This window comes from Lipophrys pholis (genome assembly GCF_963383615.2).
Source record: "Lipophrys pholis genome assembly, chromosome: 4".
Taxonomy (NCBI): Eukaryota; Metazoa; Chordata; class Actinopteri; order Blenniiformes; family Blenniidae; genus Lipophrys; species Lipophrys pholis.
The window spans coordinates 33,772,825-33,796,707 of record NC_137637.1 but is presented as its reverse complement, the minus strand read 5'-3'; the positions used below and the strand labels follow the sequence as shown (position 1 = coordinate 33,796,707).

Genomic DNA, 23,883 nt, shown 5'->3' with positions numbered 1-23,883 from the left:
AGAGCCGCTTTGGGCTCAATTGTAAACTAGTGTCAGACCAGTGGAGGCTTGGTTTTACACTTGGTTTTGAACTGGTTTGGTAATATAGGCTAAATTACTCTTAGACTCCTTTCAGATCAGTTTTAACTTGTTTTATGTTGTGGTTTAAACTATTTTATATCCCTTTCAGAACCATTTTTGACCTGGTTCTACACTCCTTTCAGTAGTATCTTGCTTTCATATTGAGTGTTGACTTGGTTTCGGACCTGGTTTTAAACTATTTCCAAACCAGATTTCGACTTGGTTTTAAAAAGGTTTCAGATGAGTACCAGTGGTGGCTTTAGATCTTGATCCAAAAGAGTTTCAGACGAGGTTACAAACTTGGTTTTGAACAGTTTATTGTCATTGGGGCTAAACTACTTTAGACTAGTTTCACATCTGTTTCAGACTTGGTGTTGAACTGGTTCTGTATTTGGTGCTAAACTACTTCAACAGACCATTGACACCTGTTTTTGAGTTGGTTGTACATTAGTTTCTTACCAGTTCTGGATAGTTTTCAGGCTGGTTTTGACCAGATTTTTTCAGGTTTTCAGGTTTGAAGCTCATCATTTGATCAATACCGGCTCAATACCTTCTCGCTATCCAAGCAAAACTGGATTGTGTGCCTGTGTTGACTTTCACTCCAAGACCAACAACACGTTTGTTTATTGACTCCCTAATTGCAGAATATCTTTAAACATATGTGCAGTATCACTGTGTACTTCTTAGTCCAGCCATTGCCGACCAGCTACCAGAAATGTAATAAAAACTGACACAACTTAATCCAGAGACGAGGGGGCTGAGGCCACCACCAGTAACTGGCTCCGTCCTCACTGTCTGAACGCACCCAGAAGCTTTCATTTGCGTCCCACAAACATTGGCGTATTGAGTTGCTCAATGAGATGGAAGAAATCTTGGCCACTGAATGAACTCAGTCCTGGAGCCAACCCCCCCCCCCCCCCCCGGCCCTGCTTCACATCATAATTATCTCAGTTTAACTCCAGTTTTGTTTTTTTAAATTATATTTTTCCCTGAAGCTTACAAGTAACTTCCTTTAAATGTATAGTTTTACTTACCTTTCATCCAAATTAATTTGAAGAATATGCAACACAATTTGCCCCTAGATCCATTTTCAGGCAACATTTTCTGCTGACTCTGTAACGTCTTAACGGTCCCTGTTCCTGTCAAAGTAATACTTGTACATTAATGACAATCACACATAGTGATAGTGATCGATGAATTTAAATTGAAGATGTAATAACCTATGAAAATCCAGTACAAGAAAGTACTAAATATGCATAATTAGTGATATTCAATCATTGATGAACTCAGGTTTATGCAGTCCATAATGTGCAATCTAATTGAATTCTACCTGTTTATTTCAAATCTAAAAGCCCCAGCCGTGTAAATTATGTAAGACATGCAGATTTTCACGTGGCTCCCTCTCAGTGCTTTTATGCTGCACAGCTTCTGTAGATCGATGATGAAAGCTCAAGAACACAAAGCAGGAGAAAATCAATAAACACAAACCGTGGGAGAAAGAAAGAAAAAATGGCGGCGTCATTGTCTTCTCAACTGTTTGGTCAATGTATAACTGTGTTTTTCCGTTCTCTTTCCTTTCTCACCTCAGTAATGTAGTCGTTGCCATCCTTGCCACAGATGGCTTTGACAGCGCAGATATCCAACCCGCCGAAGATCTCGGAGCAGGTATCGACCCACAGCTTATACCTGCCATGAGGAAACACACATTTAACAGACCTGGCTGGATTTGTTCCAACAAAACAGAGAAATTAAAGTGACATGATGTTCAGCGCATTAAGCAAGAAAAGATGTGCAACATGAACTGGGTGAGAAAAGAGAACGTGCCCTTACTTAGAAAATATAAAAATCATTTATGCATGATGATATTGACCTGTTAATCAGTGTGTCAGTGCAAAGATACTTTCTTCAGGGTGTTTATCCCTGGCGGACAGTGAACCTGCCGTAGAGCCCCTCTAGCTCCAGGCGGGGCTGGCTGGCTGCACACAAACCAAACGGATCGCCTGGATAATGTGTCTGTGGAGAAACTGGTAATTCTAACTTCCTCCGACAGATCTACTCTCCCGAGTCACCAGACAATTTCACCATATTGTCTCTTCGTTAGTTAGAATTACGAGGAGCTGCGGCCTAGATTACACTACATTTTATTCAACTTTATTCAGCCTTCGACAGCAGCACTGCGCACAGAAATGGACAGGGAGCAGTAAAAGCACATATGATTGGCTAATTTCTGCCCCTATGAAGGAAACATTCAACATTTTGTCCTTCAGATCACCGAGGAGGTTCAAATGTACCTAAATGTCAATTTGTGACGAATTGCAAGACGAGTTGCAAAATGCTAGTTTACAGTAACAACAAATGAAAAGTAACATCACATATCCTATAATACATCGAATAAAACATGTGGAAACACCAACAAGAATTAAAAATGAGTTTTAGCAGTTAAGTAATTACATTTACCTTTTCTGAGGGATTAGTAGTTTACTTATATTGTGTGCATTGGAATAAAATCAATTTACTTAATTGGTTAATAAATCAGACACTAACTGTTGTTTTATGAATCAGGAGTAATCTGATTAAACACTGACAGTAAAATGGCTTAATGTAAACAGCTGATTAGACTGGCTCAATACGATGCAAAGCATTATGGGATGGATTACCTGGCTGGATCAGTTTATATATAAACCTGAACATCAATCTGACTGTCAGTGTGCTCCTCAACTGGAAAGAATTCAGTCGATGACAATCCAAGATCTTATTCGAATTATTAAAAAAAACATTTTTTTTTAGATTGGTCTCTCACTGAATAATAAGATTCACACAGAGGTCAGTAAAAAGTTAAAAAAAGGAAAGAATTCTGCTAAAATTGTGAATGCTGCTACTGTTTCAAGAGGAAAAATATGTATTCCGCATAAAATGCTCTTTTTTTTTTACAACCTTGAATATGATTCCGAAGCTTAAATCCACATTTGGACGTGGGAATAAAAGATTCAGTGTGAATTTGGGTTTGTTTTGTTCCAAAAGGATAAATTGTGTTATCAAAAAAAAATAAAAAAGTCACAGAGCCTCATTTTAATTTCTTTCAATCCTGACGAACAACATTTTTTGTACAAAAACGCAGATTTATAAAAATATTTTTTCACCGATTTTCTAGCGTCTGTACGTTTGCCCATGTGAGGAGTTTTTCCAGCCGAATGACTTCGCCAACACGAGCACATCGTGACTGAGACACGACACAAGAGCGACACGAACACAACAAGCACAGCTCACTTGTCAGTCATGGCTACTTGTTCCAACATGGCAGACCCGGTGTTGCTTTTCCAATTACCAGAGATGGACGTCCGCCTGGAAAAGAAGAAGGAGGAATGAAGCAAACACGACAGACATGAAGCATCAATTCAGAATACATGTGAGGAAATCAATCGCAAGACAATCAGGCCGTTAAACGTCTTAATTATAATGATCTTATACAATGTGCTTTTCATGTAGGGCCACTAGTGGGTGCTGTTGTTTGGGTTTTTTTGGTAATGAAATCACACACACATACACGCAGAGAACAATACGAAATAAAGATTACCAATGACTCGAGCGGGTCGTTTGTATGGACAGACTGTCCCGATAACGCAAAACCAAAACGGTTTTCAGTTGAAAACGTTCTCGCCTCAGAGATTTATTTTTTCCTTTATGGCCTGGAGCTCAACAAAACATTGAGGCGGCTTCACAATGTGCGATTTTGTCCTTGAAAATGGAGGAAACTATTCTCTCCTGTGGGTGTTAAAGAAGTGGGTGTCACTTCACTGAGACTTATTGAACGTCTCCTCAGGTAGAGACGCTCCTTCCATCCATCTGCTGTACCTCTTGATCTAACCCAAGGCGGGTACACACTCCGTCCAGGACCAAACATCATTCAAATGGACCGCAAAGAGATATTTTCTGAACGTGTTGGAAAAATCACAACACTGCACAGCGACTGCTGCCAAGAGCCAAAAGAAAATCATGTGACAACCGAGATAATAAAGAGCAGATTCATTTATCAAATCACGTCAGTTTTCCCTCATTTGTTCTTTGATTACTTCTTTTATTAATTTAGACTTCTGGGATATAATTTCCAGAAGCCTTTTTAGTTTTTCAATTTGCATCTTGACTTAAAAATAGATTTTTGTTTCCCTTTCCTTTTCTGCAGTTTGTGTTTTTTTGCCACCAAACAACAACACTAAGAAGAATAAATGGTCTTCATAATGTTTGGACCCTTAAGAAATCTACACTGGCCGGCTGATTCCCTTTTAGAAGAATTTAAGTGGCAGATATGTTGTTCCAAAATGAAAACTATTAGGTACATTAACTCCGCTAGTGGTGCTGCATTTAGCTTTTTAAACATTTTATTTGTTTGTGCTTCTTGTTTTTCTGTTATCCATTTGTTTTTCCTGCCGTTGGTTTCAAAACAAGCTTCTCTTGGGGAGTTCTCGGTTTCTTAATTAACGCGCGGTGGGACGCCGTCGACGGAGGCAGGATGACTCCACACGTACATGTAAGCTTTGTAGTCGGCGCCGATCTTCTGAACCCGGATGTCGTACTTGGCGTCGACGAACGGCTCGGTGGTGCAGTAGGTCTGAGTGATGGCCACCACGCTGGCAATGTCCTGGAAGTCGCTCACGTTGTCCACCTTCACCTGCAGGAACACACAAAGCATCACGAATACAAGAAACACCCACAATGCAACAGCTATAGAAGGTCTTTTTTTTTAATACATGTATTTTACACCAGAAGGTTTCAATGAAATTGGCTTCATGTTGAGATTGTATATGTTTGGTTTTTATGAAAATATTAGTGCCGTCAAAAATAGCATGTTAATTTAATTAATTGATTCAAACCGTTTTAACTTGTTAAAATGTTGTTATGAAATTAACGCAGTTTTGTTTACTGCACCGTGGCTACAGAGCAGCAGAATACGGAGCAACAACGGGATAATATCAAGGCAGAAAGTTTCACTTTAAAAGGTTGCCCGACGACAGCGAGGAATTTGCATACTGTGTAAACGCTGAATTTGAGTAATTCTGCGCTGCAAAACAGCAGGTTGCCATGTTGGCTGACTTGTAGCCAAACTGCTAAAGCTGGAGGAAATACTCAAAACTTTCAGGTAAATTATTAATTTCTCCTCCTGCTCTTTCCCTGCAGTATATGTGTGTGCATCTCTCTGTCTCTCTCTCTATTTCTTTGTTATAATGCTGCTATTTTATCGGTCTGGCCCAGTTAGGAGCAAATTAAAACGTATGTGGCACCACAAGTTCAATTATAGCGTCTCTATAGATTTGACGACTTTTTTTACACTCATAAAATAAACAATTTGCCTGCTAATGTTGAGCTGAATATAAAGATGTGTTGAAAAGACACAGTATCCATGCTAAAAAAAAAAAGTCATAATACAGGTATAATTCACTGTTTCGCCGGTAAGGACGCTCCAGTACTGTGCCGATACTAAACTGGCCCCACAGTGGGAAGATTTCTAACCCAGAGGACGGAGCATCACATCACACCGTGTGTGGCGGATCGATGAGGAGCTGCTGGAGTGTTTCTCTTCGGATTCACCCGGAAAACATTAACGCAGTTGTCAATCAATACCGGCACAACGGGGGGAGGACGGTAGGCGAGAGACAGAATCACAAAAGCAGCACAGCCGCGATGGGAAGAGAGCAATAAGTATAGACGTCTGCTCTGATAACACAGGGGGATCAGATGAAAGCTCACGTCAGGTAAAGCGACGGCGAGAATAAATGACGGTGCTTTGTGGAGCCTTATAACTATTCCTGTGCACACAAGGTGATTTTACAGCTCTTTGCAATGACATTGTGTCAGAGGATGGACGAGTTATTGGTTCGGCTCCATGACAACCTCAGTAACTTTTACATAAGATCTTCTCTTCAGTCAGAAATGACTTGGTGTCACTCGATCGTCCCGGGTTCGTCAATGGATCTTGGTTTACAGTTTATTACAGGGCAAACACGGGAGCGACACACACACGCACTCAAATTTAATGAATTTAAGTTTCACCACTTCACCGTGAGCACTCGTTTGGCATGCACCGTCTGCGTCTAGAGCGACACAAAACTAAATCAACGTCACCTTTCCCATTCCAGAGTGCGCGTGTCCGATCTTCACCACCACGGGAAAGCTGGGAGTGGTGATCTGACAAAGACAAAACAGGATGATTAGACTGGCGAGAAACAGGATAACAACAGCCGGTAATCAGGTAGTGGACAAAACTGTCCAATGAGTACATTAATTAATGGTTTTCTGTTGTAAATAACTGCTGGGATCAAAAAGGCTGCAGTATCAATGAGAAAAAAACAAACCTAACACATTTACTTAAGGTGTGATACACATGGAGGGATTCACTGAATCCCCCCTTCGAGGAATATTTCCATCCAAATTCCCATTTCTCTATTGTTTCCAAAAAAAACAAACAAACATGATTTTTCAAGTGCTGACCCAGAATCCACGTGAATGGACATCGTTTTCAAACTTGGTCTTGTAGCCTGCCAACCTTTCCTGAAACGAAAACGCTGGTTTCAAGCTGGTGGAGTTCTCTCGGCTCCATTCCAGCACTTCAAGGTTAAATACCGTTTCCAGCAGATAAAGGAAGTAAAACCTTCATCTGAATCCTCCTTTGTATTCTTAATAAATCATCCCATCGGGTCCAAAGTGTAGCCGAGAAACAGAAACCGAAGTAAAAGTTTGTCAAAATATGTGGAAAGTGAACCGAAACGTCCAACAACCTGACGGGCATGGAGGGAGTTCTCCTGGAAAAATCTGATCCCATGTTTTATTACACCCAGGAACAAAAGTAAAAACTCCAAAGTAAATCGGCCACGTTGGAGAGTCAATACAGACCATATACACATCTTTTGGAATTGACGGATGTTTTGGACAAATATACATTTTACACTGCAACATACACTAAGATAAGACATTCCAGTATGGTACTTTATGAGCAGGATGGTACTTTATGAGCAGTATGGTAATTTATTTAGATAACCTAACGGAAAACAACCGACACACAGGGGACAGATATCTGCTTGAAATATTACTGATAGCTGGAAAAAAGATTATAACAAGGAATTGGAGATCCAACGGGAACAATGGACATAATACAGGAAAACTACACAACGGAAAAACTGACATATCGACTGAGACGACAACAAGAGAAGTGGAAGAAATCGACTTTTCTCAGGAACCGGATAGCGACAGACATTTGAAAGTTTAATCAACGTTGAAGATGACAAACTAGAATGAAGCTCCCAACAGGACATTAGCCCTCTTCCCCCTCTCTCTTTTCCCTTTATATTTCTTTATCTTTCGTTCTTTCTTTTTCTTATATCTCCTCCTTATATTTGTTCAGGATTAATTGTTCTGTTCTGTTTGTGTTGAAAAAAAATGAGAAAACTAAAGTGGGGGGAAAAAAAAGGTTTGTCAATTATTCCTGTTTCCATATTGATGTTATTGATGAAGGTTTAAGGTTTATTTAAAATGTCACCAGTAAGAGCCTGAAAGTTTGATGTTAGGAAATTCAGGATGTGTGCAAAAAAAACTTCCTGGTGATTCTGCAAAACAGGCTGAAAGACTTAAAATATCTCTATTTGATTCTGTGAAGCCAGAAGCTAATCCTTAGATGAAGAAGTCCTCGTGGTCGCTGAAGGGAGGAGACGTCAAAAGAGGGCAGAAGAAGAAGAAGAAGAAGAAGAAGAAGAAGAAGAAGAAGAAGAAGAAGAAGAAGAAGAAGAAGAAGAAGAAGAAGAAGAAGAAGAAGAAGAAGAAGAAGAAGAAGAAGAAGAAGAAGAAGAAGAAGAAGAAGAAGAAGAAGAAGAAGAAGAAGAAGAAGAAGAAGAAGAAGAAGAAGAAGAAGAAGAAGAAGAAGAAGAAGAAGAAGAAGAAGAAGAAGAAGAAGAAGAAGAAGAAGAAGAAGAAGAAGAAGAAGAAGAAGAAGAAGAAGAAGAAGAAGAAGAAGAAGAAGAAGAAGAAGAAGAAGAAGAAGAAGAAGAAGAAGAAGAAGAAGAAGAAGAAGAAGAAGAAGAAGAAGAAGAAGAAGCAAAGGATGGTAGTTCCTTTTTTTTGCCCCTTGCATTTGAGGAGGCTGTCCCTAAATTGTTGAACACATAAGAGGCCCCCTGTGTGCGAGTCTCTCAGCATTCAGGACCAGAGTGTGAGGCGATCCAACTATTCTAAGTTGCTCGGCGTGTTGTCTGCAGCGAGGGCGAGTTAGAGAGAGAGATAGAGAGAGAGAGAGAGAGAGTGAGAGAGGGAGACAGAGAGAGAGAGAGAGAGCGAGAGAGAGAGAAAGCATTGGCCGCAGGATCGGCAGCAGCAGGCCGATTCCCCACAGCTCGAACCTCTCGGTGCATTTTAAACTTATTGAAAACGTCTTTATCCACAGCAGAGCTCATCTCGACTGGTCCGGCTCCCCCCCACCCCCCCTCCCTCCCTCCCTCGTCGACCGCCGACCCGAGCTGCTTGACGGGGAACTGAACAGGATCAGGAGGGTCTGCCCGAGCGCTGGTCGAGTGGCGGAGCGGTCAGAGGCAGCCGGAGTCGTCATGGCCGTGCCCCAGGAGCGGAGTGTGTGTCTGGGGCTCTGGGTGCTCCTCCTGCTGGGCGCAGGCATGGAGGAAGCGGTGGAGGGATGTAGCTGCTACCCCGCACACCCACAGCAGCTCTTCTGCAGCGCCGAGATCGGTGAGTTAGAACGACGCAGGAAAAGGAGACCTCGCAGCAGGTGGATTGGTTTTGTGTTTTGGTGTGGATCCGATGAAGGTGATAATGTTATCGTACAGGACTACTGAGGAAAAGCCCCAATAGGTGTTGCTTTACGGACTTACCAAGTTCCAAAAAGTTAAACAGAAATGTAGGGATTTCCACAAAACCCGCATCTCTATTGGCCTCTTCTTCTTCCAGTTGGCTGCCTGCTGCATATTTGCTCTCCGTCACATGAAAAACAACCTTAGAAAAACAGGCAGCACTGAGTTGGCCTGGCCTACTTTCTATCTGTCTGTCTGTCTGTCTGTCTCTCTCTCTCTCTCTCGCTCTCTCCGTCCGAACCCCCCCCCCCCCCCCCCCATCATCCAGTTCTTTCTTCTCTAAAGCAAAGGCCAAAACCAACACTCGGCTCTGACTTCGAGTGCTTGGCTGCAGAGAGTGGAAAGCTGCAGTTTGTGCTTCAGTCAAAGGTTACACTCCAGCAGAGGAGAGAGGGTGAGACGGAGGGGGAGTTCAAAAAGAAAAGAAAGGAAAGGAAAAGCAGAAACGGCTTTGAGTTAACCTATTTCCTAATGGGCACTGTATTGTCTGTCCTTCAGGTTTGGAGGGGTCGGCTCCTTCAAGGTGCTCTGGAAGTACCAGGCTGTTTTTAAAAATTCGATCTGGGTTATGGGAACACGATGAGAGTATTTAGGGCGACGTTTTCAGGGCGACGTTTTCCATATGAAGTGTGTGTCGTTCACAAATGAGCCCCGAGGCCCTGCATTGTATTATCATGTTAGATTAAAAATGTGGGGCTTTCAGACGTCGCTGTCAAATATATGGAGGAGAATTAAAGCTGTGGGGCAGGGCCGCCTCGGGGGCGCCAGACAGCGCCAGGGAGGGCGCAGCAGCCGGAAGCAACTTCCTGTGAATTTTATCCCCTTTAAATAGTAAAACTAGGAATAATTTGGACATTTTTGTTAAAATTATGTAACGAAAATAATCTTCTGAATGTGGCTCAAAAAGCACTAGTGTGACAACAGCAGCAGACGTTTCTAATTATTTCAATTCAATTCAACTTTATTTATATAGAATACAACACAGTCATTTCTAGGTGCTTTTTTTAAAGAGAAAAACCCAACAAATTAAGTGCCTCTGATACAAGATGTATGTTTGTTTTTTTAAAGTCATGTATTCATTTTCAGGAAATCCATCCTTCAACTATCGACTGTCATTCGGTGTATGAATTTGAAAATTATACTATAATCTGGCTCTTTGTTTTTCAAAACACAATATTAAAAAATAGATTTCACGTGCACTTTAAATGCAAAAACAGCCTCACCCTAACCCACAGTAAAAAAGAAGAATGTCCATAAACAAAGAGCCTCAGAAGAACGGTTGTAGTAATTGATTTTATGATGATGTAAAGCGTCTTTGAGTGTTTTGAAACACGCTATACAAATAGAATGATTATTAATAGAAGGAGAAGCAGAAGCTGTTTAAGAAAATCATATTACAAAACTGTTGCGTCTCAGTTTCTTTATTTGTTGGCTCTTTGTCATTTTTCAATTAGATATTCAAGAATGATGAAAAAGCTTTGCTCTTTTTTGTTTTATTGTAAAAGTAAGAATGGCTCAGCTACTTAAAAAAAAAAAGAAAAACAAAGGCTCAGCTTGAGATTGGGACCCCCGTCTAAAACTGAACTGATTGGTCTTTGTGTTATATAACCATCAGTTTTATACTTTGTGTAAGAAAGAATACGGCTGCAAAACAACACCCAGAAAACAGATTAATCTTTTTACGCTTTTGTTTGTTATTAACGAAGAAAAGCTGATTCCCATTAATTGATCATAATTTTGTTTCCAAAAACCTGGAAGGTAGAGACAAAAATTTAAGATCAATATCTAACCAGATAGTAAAAGTCTATGGTCTTTATCACACTCTCCTCTCTCTAGAACATCGACGGGACATTTAAATGTTTTAGTGTGTGAGGGCTTTTTTTATGTAACACAAGCTGAATCTTTGAGGAATCAAATGTGTCGTATTAATTCCAGAAGGTTTTTTTTTTTTTTTTTTTGGTCTATTTCAGGGTTCAGAGTCTTGTTAGCACTCTTCTCTGATGTTTGCAAATAAATCCGTCAGCAGTGAGACACGATATTGAGCCTGTCAGAGAGTCGGTTCGCCTTCTTCCTTTGTGTTTGTTAGAAATATGAAGCATCTCTGTTTAGTTCGATTGTAAGAAAGTAAATAATCTATGTGTGGAGAAAACAGTTAGATGCAGTTAATGAGCTGGTCAAACTATAAACAATGAGGATTTATCAATATTATTTATTTTTTAATGAAAATTAGTTCAGGATATCGTTTTAATCCACTGAATATCAGTGGAAACATTAATTGTTTTTGTAAGAAAATGTAAAAAATATCAGTTTTTAACCCGTTTTTGTGGAGGTGATTTTTCTCTGTCGTATGAAGAACCAGGTTTCACCACTACTTCTATCACAACTATCACGAGGAGAATCTGACTGGCCTTCCAATGGGTCAAACCACTTGTAGGTTCTTCAATGACTCCTCCATAGTTTTTAGGGTTAAATGTTTGACTCTGTCACTGAATGGACGGAGTCACTGGTCCCCTTTTCAGGTGGGACACAACTTTTTGGGGCGTATGAATACCAAATAAGGTAAATCCCTCAATTACGGCGAGTTTGCAGAGGAAAACACAGTCCGGGTTGTTTTCTGAGGACAAGCTGCTGGTGGCCTTCGCTTGACCTGAATGTGGCGTCAGAGCTGATGAGCTCTTTGAATTAAGCTGTACATCTGAGTAATATCCCATCTGGACAAACGTTGGACGATTCCTTGGCTAATGTTTGTGTATCTGACATTGTAAGTGTGTGTGTGTGAAGGTTTGTGTGTGTTGTTGGAGGGAGGCCAAGCCATGCCAACACAGCCTACTCCATCTCTCTCACTTTCTTTCCCCCTCTCTCCCCACTTCATTTCCATGTCTATAGGCTCGGTCGAATGGTCTGCATACTAACAATATCGGTGTGAAAGCCCGCTGACAAGTCCAGCTTTGTGAGCATGACAAGGGTGCCGATTCATCCGGGGGGGGGGGGGGGTTAGTTACTACATCAGTTCTCATGGTACAAGTTTGCAATATTTCTCTTTGGTTATGGAGCTGAGGAGCAGATGCACGGCCACTTTGGCTCTGCAGGTGTGCACAGCTGCAGAAACCGAAAGGAGAGGGCAACCGAGCGCGCTCAGTTCAGAGATGTGGTGGTGGGTGTGAGTGTGTGTGTGGTTGGGAGGGGGGGGGGGGGGGGGTAGGGTATATATTTCTGAGAATCCGGGTCAAGAGAAAAGACAGCAAAGCTTTTGCAGTTCAGTTCATATAAACATGGAAATATAATCAAAAATGTCAGGAGAGTTTCGCTCACTAAAGTCTAATACTTAATCATATTTACATTTACTCTCTGACATCTGTCTGATGCTAATGACTGAGCCCCCCTTCTTTTTTTAAATTATTAATTATTAGTTTAAATTGGTTTTATTTTATTTATTTTCTTCTTCTTTTTTAATATTATTTAATAATTAATTATTAATTAATATCATTTAAGTTTTTTTTTGGTTTTTTTTTGTGTATTGCTTAAATGTACTTTATATTATTGATATGCCCTTAACGGATGTGCACTGTGGTTTGGTACGGGAGGGAGGGAGGGAGGGAGGGAGGGAGGGAAGAAGGGATGTGGGAGGGAAAAAAACAAAAAAGAAGTAGTTTTTTTCTGCATTATATGTATTTTAATGTTATCTGTGAAACTGCTTCCAAAAAAAACTAAGTGAGGAAAGTGATCTAACCTCGACGTTTCCAGTTTTACCAGAACGTCTCGCAATAAATGATTTAAGTCAACGATCCAAACATTTGTGGATGAAAAGCCTCAGATTCTGTCCTCGGAACCGTTTGATCCCCAGTTATGCCTCCGCGTATTTCTTGCCATCATTCAGCTCGGAAGGGAAGCTTTAAGTGGGGCGTCTAATTTAGCAGAGCACTACATCTACTCCCACATGGGCGCCGTCTTGCCAGAGGAAGTAGAGATCAAAGAGCTGATGAAGATGATGGTCGTCTCTGGTGCAGTTTAGTGTTTGTGTGACTCATCCGGGGCTCTAATCACAGGCCAGGATGTTACGTCCAACAAGCAACATCTGCCTGTACAAACAATTTCTCCTCACAGTTTTTCAGAATAGTAGAAAAAAAACACACAATTCAATTATAACTTTCTTGTAAACTTTTATGTTTCTCAATGCAAAAAATACTGATTAATGAAAAGTAACTCCAGCGGATGATGTGTTTTTAAATCTGAATCACTTAAAGCTTTACAATCATTAATAATTATAACAAGTAAGAACTTTATTGAAATTACTGATAACAATGGAGAATATAATAGTAACTCATCGTACTTGAAGGACTTATTGGTTTATGTTGAACTTGCAGCTGTTAAATAATTCTAATCTAGTAAAGTTTTACAAAAATACAGACGTGGAAAATAAAGAACAAATACTTTGTTTCGGTTTTGAGGTAGATTCCTCCCGCATGAGTACTTTACACGAGTATTCATATCTTTTCCCGGGGATTTTTCAAGATTAAATAAAAGCTTTTTTAACCATTTATTTAAATTGGCTGAATACTACAGTACTTTTTGGAGTGTGAGGTAATCCTAACCCGGCTCCTTCATGAGCGGCGGTTTTGTTCGGAAGCGGCGAGCAGCGATTCGTCTAATCTCGAGCAAAGTGATGCACTTCAAACAAAATGAAGAAAAATGTTCCCATTAAATGGTTTGTTTGTACTGAAGAGCTCACAGGGACACAGGAAGTACAGAGTTATTTTTAGTTTAGTGCTTTACAATACAAATAGTTTTACAAACAATTATATTATATTGTGTATGTGATGTGTGCATTTGCATTCAAGTACAATTCAGAACCTGCACTTTTTAACTTTTACTCAAGTAAACGAGTGGAATCGGTACTTGAACAGAGTTCAGAATGTGAGTACTTCTGCCATCTTAAAAGTAAAGTGAAAGGATGACGTTGCACAATGTTGCCATACTTATAAACATAAATACCTCAAAACTGAACCTAGAGAGTGAGGTGTGACGACACTCGTTAAAAAACTGAATTCAACAACAATAACAAAACATCTTTGTGCGCAAAGAGATTAATCAAACGTAGTATGTAGTATATTTTTGTTTTTGTAATTATATATTTATGAAGTGTATAGCGGGAGAAAATGGATGGCTCGATATATGGTATATATTTATATAGCTGTATTATGTAATTATAAGGATATCTGTGTACATACTAAAGAATAGGTAATAAGGGGTGGGAAATTAAAAAAGTTTTGTACTTCTTCCCGCTCCTTTTTCAAACAATGTTTTGTTATGTACTGGCTCTACGTTTATTTCTTTTACTTTCTTTTGTATGTACAAATAGTACATATTTTTTTATACATGTTCAAAATAAAGTCTAACTAACTAACTAACCAACTAACTAACTAACTAACTGTAATGTCAAGGCAGAGTAACTGTAAAGTATTTCACTGCTGCAGTTCGTATTCACAGCTTCGTACAACTGGTTTGATGAGGTTTTCTCCCCGGTGGCACTTTGGGTAGAAACAGTTTCCCCATCAGATTTCTCTTCGTCTGGAGAGACGCAGGTGTGATGAGTCTTTTTGAATTACGCAGTATAAGACTGAAGTGTGAACGCGCACGCAGAACCTGAGCTCTCCCATTAAACTGCAACACTTCACGCATGTTTGTCTGCCTGCCTTTCTATCTTTGTGCGTCTCCAACAAACAAACCTAAAAAAGGTCTCTGCTCCTCCCGAGCCAATTTCACAGAGCGAGCCGAGCTCCTCCTCCTCCTCTTCCTCCTCCTCCTCCTCCTCCTCCCTCATGTGATGAGCAGGAAAAGGAAAAACAAGGAGGTGGTTTGCATAGCTGTGTGTGAGGTTCACACTCGCTCTGATACTGTTGCTTTCCGTTTTCCTCCTGAGTTTTTATTATTACTCACTCCTGCCTCTTTTTCAGAGTTACGTTGATCACCTGCTATATTTTAGCACACGTACAGTTAAGTTATGTTACCAACTCAGCTCATGATATGTATTCTTCTCCTACATTAAATTCCCAGCCTGATAATCTGACGCTCCTGCAGAGTAAACCGGACCAGATATTTTCATTTTAATACATATATTCATCTTCAACTGAAGTACAGAGACCTGAAAGATCCAAGTACAGAAAAGTACAATACAGTGTTATTTACCTTTGGAGATGACATGTGTAGTAGTGGTGGTAGCTCGTACAGGAAACTGCTCACATATTCAGTATATATTATATCTATTGTGTCAAATGTCCATACAAATAATGTAGTTGTTTAAAATCATTAGTACCTTAACAGACATCATGCTGTAGTTTTAAACGGCTTTCATTTCTTCTGATCCTTTGATGTTTACGATGACATTTAATCCCTTTAATTGATTACCATTATAAACGTATTAACTTACTCATTCCCTGGTTGGTTATTTAGTTGGCTGGTTGTTGTTTTTTGAGCGGAATGGATGGTCGTTTGACAGTTGTTTATTTTATTTTGTTGGTTGGTTGGTTATTTATGTATTAATTTATTTATTTAGTTGACTGTTTAATTTGTTGTTTAGTTGATTGATTGTTTGTTTGATGGGACAAAAAAGAAGATCCTTTGGAAACTCAGTTTGTCTTGTATGTGGTTGTATTTGTTTGATTTATGTTTCAGAACCACACTGAGAACAACATTTATCATTTTTAACGTTTGAACCAGAGGTGGACTTCAATCAGTGTGTGGGCCTCAGAAACTATCCTCAGGAACATTCAGGCAAAATGTGACCAAGATTTGAGTTGAGATATTAGCCTTTTTTTTTCAAATCTTACACTTTATTTACTGCTCTTTTTTCTACTTTAATCATATATTACACCCTCTGTTACTCGATGAGCTGAGCGAGAGACCGCAAGGATTTAAACTTTCAGTAATTTTAATGTTTTTTCCGTTATAAGCTATGAGCAATAGTTGTTAACACATTAGGAAGCATAAAAAGTAGAGTATAATCCACAAGCTTTGTGCACATCCAATTAACATGCTGATATATGTGAGCTCGACATTTATATGCTGGCTCTGCTCCTCCATTGTTTTTACTGCCGTGATTTTCTTTAAACCTGAGAGCTGCGCAAGTAAACACAATTATGTCTGATTGATTTTGCTCCCGCAGCGCTATTAACGTGCTGGAAATTAACTGGTAAAACTACAGATCTTATAAATCTGGATTGGCACAATCACTGCGGTATTATTTGAGTGAAAACGTACAACAATGATTGAATGAACGGTTTTTAAAAGCTTTGGAATTACAATGTGTGTGTGTGTGTGGGGGGGGTGGAGTACATACTGTACACTGTATGTGTGTGTGTGTGTGTGTGTGTGTGTGTGTGGGGTGGGGGTGGGGGGTGGGGGGGCTGGTTAATGGGGGTGAGCAAGCAGGGAGCTACTTGTTATTCCATGTGGGTTTTGATTTCCCTCCCAGAGGAGAGGAGGGACACATCCTGTATCACTACTGAGAGGACTGAAACACTGTCTGTGAGAGGGGGAAGACAAGTGACAGACAAAAAAAAAAAAAAAAACACAGAAAAATAACCCGTCAATCATCTCTAAGGATAAAACAAAAAAACACACAACTGAAACTCGATCTTTTGTCTTTTCTGTGTCGGTCAGTAGCTCATGTTGCGTCCTTTGCGAATGGATGTTAATCTTTCTTTTTTTTTTTTTCTGTGTTTTTTCTGAAAAGTGATAAGGGCAAAGATCTCGGGAGAGAAGATCGTGTCGCCTAGCAACAGCTCCTCACCTTACATGAAGATGATCCAGTACGAAATCAAGATGATCAAGGTGAGGGGGGCCGGACGCAGACACACAAACTCATCATTCCTGCTGCGTTTAGCTGCAGATGTCACCAAAATAAAAGATTTAACTCGACCTCACAGACTCACAAGCTTCATTCACGGCCTTTTTTGTTTTAAGCATCCTCCTCTGGCCTTCTGTCCACTCTCCCCCGTCGACTGCCAAGTGTCAAGTGAAGGGCAAAATGTTTTCAATCGTTCAATTTCAAGTAAATTTCTACATGAATTTAACTTCCTGGCTTCATTATTGAGTCTGTTCTGTTGGAGAAGGAATAAATCTTTGTTTTAGATAAGACATCACAACCCTGGCACTGCAGCCGCTGCCCCAAATACTGCATTAAGTTCACGCTCGCCTCTTTTCCCCTGCACGTGTTCAGATGTTCAAAGGGTTCGACAAGGCCAAGGATATCCAGTACGTGTACACGCCGGTCTTCTCCTCGCTGTGTGGAGTCAAACTGGACTCCAACAACAAGGCGGGCTATCTGCTCTCAGGTACAGTAAACACCTACTGCACTTTACACCTCAACCCATCGCAGGACGACTCGTCCACGGAGGACATTGCAGAATTTTTGGGGAGAAAATAAATCCTATACAATGTACTTTTACATAGTTATTTCTAATTGATATTTTATATGTTTTCTATATATCTAGTATATGTCCATATATATATATAGTATAGTATCATATGGCTTTGTTTCTCTTTGTTTACCATTCTCTTTATGGTAAACAAATTGAACAAGTGCATGTAAATCATTTTTAGGAATTACTTTTGATGAAAAGCTCCCATATAAAGTCAAAATTAGACTAAAATACTGGCATAAAGTGTAAAAGCAGATCAGTATTCGATCACAATGTACTCAGCTTATTATATAACTTCCATATCATTTATGGTGTAGAAATATGGGAAAATAATTATAAAACAAACATTGATCCTATTTTTCTTTACTTCAGAAGAAGATCATTCCATTCATAAATCAAGCTGGTTATTATTATTACGCCCCAACAAATCCTCTGTTTGCCATATCAAAGACGCAAAAAATTCAGGATATTGTCGACCTTAATACACTAGCTGTGATGTATAAGGCGCATAATTATAATCTTCCACCTCATATCCAGAAGTTATTCGAACAGAGACAGTCGACACAGCCTCAGGGGTACTGGGTTTATTGTGTCAACTATACGTAATAATCCTATGTGTCAAAAATACTTTGAAATCCAATATTTCAAATCAATACTGCTGAAAAAAATTGTCATGCACGATGTGAAGAATTGTGCTATAATCCTCAACCACTACTCACTAACGTGTGTTCAGTCTTAATCCTACGGTGTTGGACATATCCATTATGGAAGTGATGTGAAACTCACCCAAATCACTCATGATTCATGATAACCAGTATATTATTGAGCATTATTGTTCACAAATTGATGTATTTAATACAAAAAAAAAACCATATACTCTAATGTTTAGGGATTTTAATGGGTTTTGTGTGTACAGTGCACACGCTGAAGTGCAAAAAATCAGCTGCACAAACTGGGAATATTTGATGCTTTGCAGACGCAAATGTTATTTCTATATTTTGGAATTTCCTTCCATTTACAATCGTTGGTTTAGAACAAAGATGCAAAATTACAGAATCTGGTCAATAAAAGCAGTGTGTTTTCTCTCAAATTAATCGACTCACTTATCGAGCGCCAGTGAAAAAAACCCCCAAAAAGTTGACAAAGCAGTTTGAATGGCCTAAACAGCTTTTTAAGGAAATGATTATTCCTTGAACTTTCCCGCTGAGAGCTAAATGAGAGGACCGATTACGTGTCTCTGATAAACATGAGGCTACAGCTGGTTAGCATATTTCAATATGAAACAGCTGAAAGGGGAACTAGAGGCCTTGTCAGGGTTTTTTCATCTTCACATTTAAATCGCAGCAGGAAAACAAATTATCCTGCTCAAGTATTCATTTTAACACGACATGAGCGACAGAGTTCCTCCTGCGTTAACTCTCAGCTCAGGTGAGTTTCACGGATAAAACCCTGATCCATCGGCCGGCAAGACTGAGATGTCTTGTGATATGAACACACAGATTATAACAACTCGCTCACTAACAATATGCATTGATGCCTAAAATCATAATTTCCGATCATAACTCTATATTTGCCATCACTGACACACAATTGATGTGTTTTCAGATGTTTAAAGGTAATGGTTTTGCCTCCCAAGTAATGATTTCCTCTGGATCGTAGTCTTGAGCAAGAACCTAAAATACCCCCACACCTAAAATAATAAAAGGCAGAGGAGCCAGAATTTACCCCTCAAACACATTTGACCTCCGGGCCCACACACAGCCCAGTCTGACCTCTGTAAAGGATGGAGCAGTAAAACAATAACATTATGGGCTCCTTAACAACAGCTCCAACATCGTTCTGAGAAATAATAAGAGTAGAGCCAGAAGCATTGTCTCTTATTTTGAAAATCTGTTACGAGCACACTGAAATTTCTTCAGTTTTAAGTCTCAGCGTCGCACTGTGAACTTGAAACGGTGCGATTCCCCAGTTGTGCCACTATCGGGAGAGTGCAGTGTGAAATGTCGAGGACAGGAAATAAACCAAAACAAATTTGAGCAAAAAAACCCACTTAATTCACGCAAAAGAAAAATCTACTCTGCAATCGAAAAAGATATTTAGATTTTTGCAACTATCCACATACACGCACAATCCTGGAGCTTTTCATTCGGTTTTGTTATTTGCGCAGATCTCATTCAACAAACCAGCCAATCACAGACCTGCACAGGGTCGTTCTGATTGGCCGATTCTATCCAATCAGGTTACACTTCCGCTCGCAACTCGGAAGCTTCGTTAAAAACGATATCACCGGGAGGAATTTGGTTGAGAAGGCCTGATTTTACAAATGGCATGTGGGTGATGGAGAACTCGTAGTTCTCAGATATCTTGTTGAAGTTCTGGTATGTTTCTTGTTCGTGTCTCCATCAGTTGCACTCAGTGGCCACACTGCCCCCTGAGAGTTAATGGTGGTACTGCTCCAGTGGTTCACAGAAGATGGACAGAAATGTGGATGAGAAGAACGCAGAGGAATTCTGTCCTTATCTAACATCGAGCATTAATGAGCTTCTAGGGCCGAGGCGTCCAATCCTGATCCTTCCAGTTGGAACACACCTGATTGTAATGACGGGCCAAAGCCTTCATCATGATTATTATGACCACCAGGGGGCGCCTTACGTTATGATTTGCAGTGAAGTGAGCACAACCCGCCTCCCCTACCACTCCCTTTATAAGGCTGATAAAAATACCAAAAACTGAATCAATTAAAGTGAGAAAATCAAATTCAACTGAATATACGTAGTGGATATTTCTGCATCACTCGAACAAATCTGAACCGTGAGAAATGTAAACTCACTAACGAGACTCTGATATCGAAGTTTCTTGTTCATAAGATTTGTACATTTTAATCTGAATAAGTGTTGTGCCGTCACTGAACAGGCAGCATGTGGAGTGACGGCAGGATTTCCATCGGCCAGTGTGACCTGGTGGAGTCCTGGGACAACTTATCTCTATCGCAAAAGAAGAATCTCAACTACCGATACCAGATGGGCTGCGAATGCAGAGTAAGATCTCTTTATATGTGCAGATTTCTCTCATTCATGAGTTTCCACAACGGTAACAGCTGCTGCTGCAGAAAGGTCGCTTTTCCTGATGCGAGTGTAGTTTTTTGTTTCAATTAACACATTTATACCCTCTATTGTTGTAGTTTTGGCAGAAATTAGTGAGGGATAAAGTGTAATTCTTCTCTCATCAGATCAACACGTGTTATACGGTGCCGTGTGCCTCAACGGGAGAAAACGAGTGCTTGTGGACGGACTGGCTGCTGGATAACAGCCTAAACGGGGAGCAGGCTCGGCAGTACGCCTGCATCCGCCGCTCCGACACGAGCTGCAGCTGGTACCGGGGAGGACCTCCACCGGAGAAGGACTTCTTGGACATGACCGACCCCTGACCCCGTAAATCCCCCTCCCCCCCCCCCCCCACACTCACTCTGCTCCTCACGGGAGTTTAAACCACAGACAGACACAAACACACTTTGGCTTATACGGTTCAATCTGGTGTGAGAAGCTCCTGATTCCATTGAAAAATTGGCCACTTCTTAGATTAAACGGAGCGTGAGCTGACTCCCGAGCTTTGTCAGCACAGGTCACGTGGTTGTTACAGTGGAGCTGGGAACACTTTCACAGGGCTTTCAGCATTCCTCCTGTTCATTTATCACACACACACACACACACACACACACACACACACACACACACACACACACACACACACACACACACACACACACACACACACACACACACACACACACACACACACACACACACACACACACACACACACACACACACACACACACACACACACACACACCACTTCACTGTTTGTCACCCAATCAGAACAGCAGCCTCTCCAAATCTCTCAGTCCAGAGCCAACATTTCGGCTCATGCAACCTTAAATATGGAAAGACCTGGGATTTGCTTGTGCGTGAGGTTATGTAACAATTCAAGCTGCGCGTTCGCAAAAAAAAAAAAAAAATAGTCAACTCAGTCGCACAGCGGACACAAGTGAAAGAAAGCCGCTGACAAGCTGAAGCACCATCAGTACCAACATTCCACCGCACAACCGAGAGCTGATTCTTAACTCTGTATGGCTGTACAGAACTCTGTGAACGTTTTAGGCATCAGGGCGGCAGTGAGGCGATAGAAAGCACCACGGACTCACCTGTTTGTCTTTGCAGCACTTTGTGCTGTTTGTCGGCATAAAAAGTGGATGAAATCCCATCGCTTTCCCGATGTGAGCATCATCTTGTTGATAGATTTGAACAGGTATTTGGCTGTAAAGTTACATCCGGGGTGCCGAACTCAAATCTAGTTGAGGCTAAAAGCATCAACTGCCACTGGTTCCCTTCATGTTGGTGCAAGAAGTAATGAAAACTTCGACTTTTTATTGACTTATATTGACACCAAAATGGAATGAGTTGGGGTTTATTGAGAAATTCAACACGTAATTTGCAATATGATCACCCGCATTGCAAAAGACAGTGAAATTTACTCTGTTTGCATCCAGAAATTGCAAATATTGATCCAATTTTTTAGCTTTAATTGGCAAAGATTTCTGAAAAGATCTGAAATCCTGGATGAGCCTCTTGACTCCTTCATTCTTCAGCTCAAAATTCAACCTCACAGTTTGGATTTGAAGCAGTTTTTGTGTCATGTCCACCAGTTTGGGCCTCACGTTTGACACCCCGGCTCTTGTGGAATTTGCTCCAGTAAAAATGAGGATTGGGACTCTTGGCGCTGTCCTGGACTGACTCCGTGATGTGGCCGGCCCTGTGGGAGCCGGACCATCTGTGCTTGTCCTCGTTGTGACTCAGAAGGGTTTTTCTCTGGTGCATAATGAATGTGAGGACTGCAACGTGTGACTGATAAGAGAATATAAATTCTGAAGTGCCTAAAACCTTCACATTGTACTGTAGGACGTACAGAAAAGAGACAGCGGATCACTCTTCGGCACACAAGCTACATGTGACGACACATCTTAAATAATCTACGAGAGTGTAAATATTGTATTTCAATGGAAATTAACACATTAAAGGCTAACCACACTTCTCTTGTAGCGTAGGGATTCTTATCTTGTGGTTTTTGTGCGTGCACGCGCGTGTGTTTAGTTCCCTCGGTTGAACTCTGTTACTATTTCCTGTGCCAAAAATCTAATCCAGCGCTTTAACAACAGCACTGCCACCTGTAGAAGCCAAGACGCCTCCTCCTTAGAGGAACAACCACGTAACAGGACATGGTTCAATTCACTTTCCTCTGAACTCCCCTAAAAGGGCAAGTGTATTCTCCTCAGGTGTCACTTTGGCACAAGACGCTAACAAAAGAAAAAGAGACATAACTACTGATACGTTTGGGTGAACTTAAAAGTGATTAAAGTGTTATATAATATAATGAGTCAGCATTTAATAAAAGACCCAAACCTGAATTGACCCCTGTCTTGTTACTGGATTACTTCACTGAAGTCACTCAGGATTAAAATGCAATCCATGTAGTTAGTGAGAACACACACTGGATAAAAGTAGGTTGATATTCACACGTGATTGCATCGGCGATGCGATGACGAGTCCCGATCGACTGTGTGGCTTCAGTGAAGAGTTCAACAATATTGTGTTTGTTTTATATTGAAGAAGAATTATTTGGGTTTGTATTTATGTCTCTGTTCCTGTCTAAATAGAGTTTTCTATTTCCATGTACCAAAAAAGATTGTATATAAAATGTCTCAGTGGAAAAAAAAAAAAAAAAAAAAAAGTGTCACTGTCTTTTTTTCCCTTCTTTTCTTCAGGAACAAGAATCACAGACTTACACAACTTTTTTTGCAAAACTTCTTTGATTGCTCCCAGCGGGACATCAAACGATTTAAAAATAATGAATATGGACGTTTCTAAGTGCACAGTGAGTTTTTCTCCTGCTGCAGACTATTAAAAACGCTGCAACTTATGTGCGTTTCACTGAGCTGCAAACGCTCATATATCCTGATACATGACGACCCCCAATTAGAACAAAACCCCCCACCTCCGCCTGCTAAGCTCATATTTGGTCAGTAGTTTTTCCACACCAGATTTTATGATGGCATTCATTTTAATTTCTAAAACAATTATGTGGAAATGAATTGTGGAAAAGGGGTACGGAGGCATGCAGGAACTTTTCATGCGTTTTTTTACTGACATACAGTTTTAAATCGAGGCCCTGTCCACGTGAGCCAAAACAATCTTTTTTCTCCCCGACGTTCTAAAAAATGAAAAAAACTAAATAAAAAAATCTGTCAACGCGTCACTATGAACACATGCCTGAGGGTACGTAGTACATATGCCTGAGGCTATGTAGTACACATGCCTGAGGCTATGTAGTACACATGCCTGAGGGTATGTAGTACATATGCCTGAGGGTATGTAGTACATATGCCAGGCCTTTAGGGGCACTGTGACTCACCAAATACACCAAAAACGCATAAGAAGACTCAGAGAACATAGAAATATTGAAGTTGAGTCCTGCTCACAGACTTCTATATTACTCCGAGT

General features: G+C 40.5%; 2 protein-coding genes across 2 annotated transcripts in view; one reads left to right on the top strand and one right to left on the bottom strand.

Moving 5' to 3' along the window:
- The window catches only part of syn2b (synapsin IIb), a gene marked incomplete at both ends in the record, with an annotated part of 109,439 nt that overhangs the window by 7,401 nt on the left and 78,155 nt on the right, over positions 1-23,883 (bottom strand). Inside the window, 4 exons of the mRNA XM_080462282.1 lie at positions 1,644-1,746; positions 3,328-3,402; positions 4,584-4,726; positions 6,178-6,240. Coding sequence (XP_080318408.1) covers positions 1,644-1,746; positions 3,328-3,402; positions 4,584-4,726; positions 6,178-6,240 — 384 coding nt within the window. The remainder of the gene's footprint in view (positions 1-1,643; positions 1,747-3,327; positions 3,403-4,583; positions 4,727-6,177; positions 6,241-23,883) is intronic.
- Positions 8,237-23,091, top strand: LOC308108952 (metalloproteinase inhibitor 4-like). Its single transcript, XM_080462283.1, has 5 exons — positions 8,237-8,784; positions 16,639-16,736; positions 17,125-17,239; positions 20,240-20,364; positions 20,556-23,091. Exons 1-5 carry the CDS (start codon positions 8,646-8,648, stop codon positions 20,751-20,753), a joined length of 675 nt encoding a protein of 224 aa, XP_080318409.1. The 5' UTR covers positions 8,237-8,645; the 3' UTR covers positions 20,754-23,091.

What these genes read in the sequence shown, in the direction of transcription:
- LOC308108952 (XM_080462283.1), top strand. Translation starts at nt 8,646, where the DNA reads ATGGCCGTGCCCCAGGAGCGGAGTGTGTGTCTGGGGCTCTGGGTGCTC. An exon ending in ACGAAATCAAGATGATCAAG is followed by an intron (nt 16,737 to 17,124) that starts GTGAGGGGGGCC and finishes GCACGTGTTCAG; the next exon opens with ATGTTCAAAGGGTTCGACAA. An exon ending in AGATGGGCTGCGAATGCAGA is followed by an intron (nt 20,365 to 20,555) that starts GTAAGATCTCTT and finishes TTCTCTCATCAG; the next exon opens with ATCAACACGTGTTATACGGT.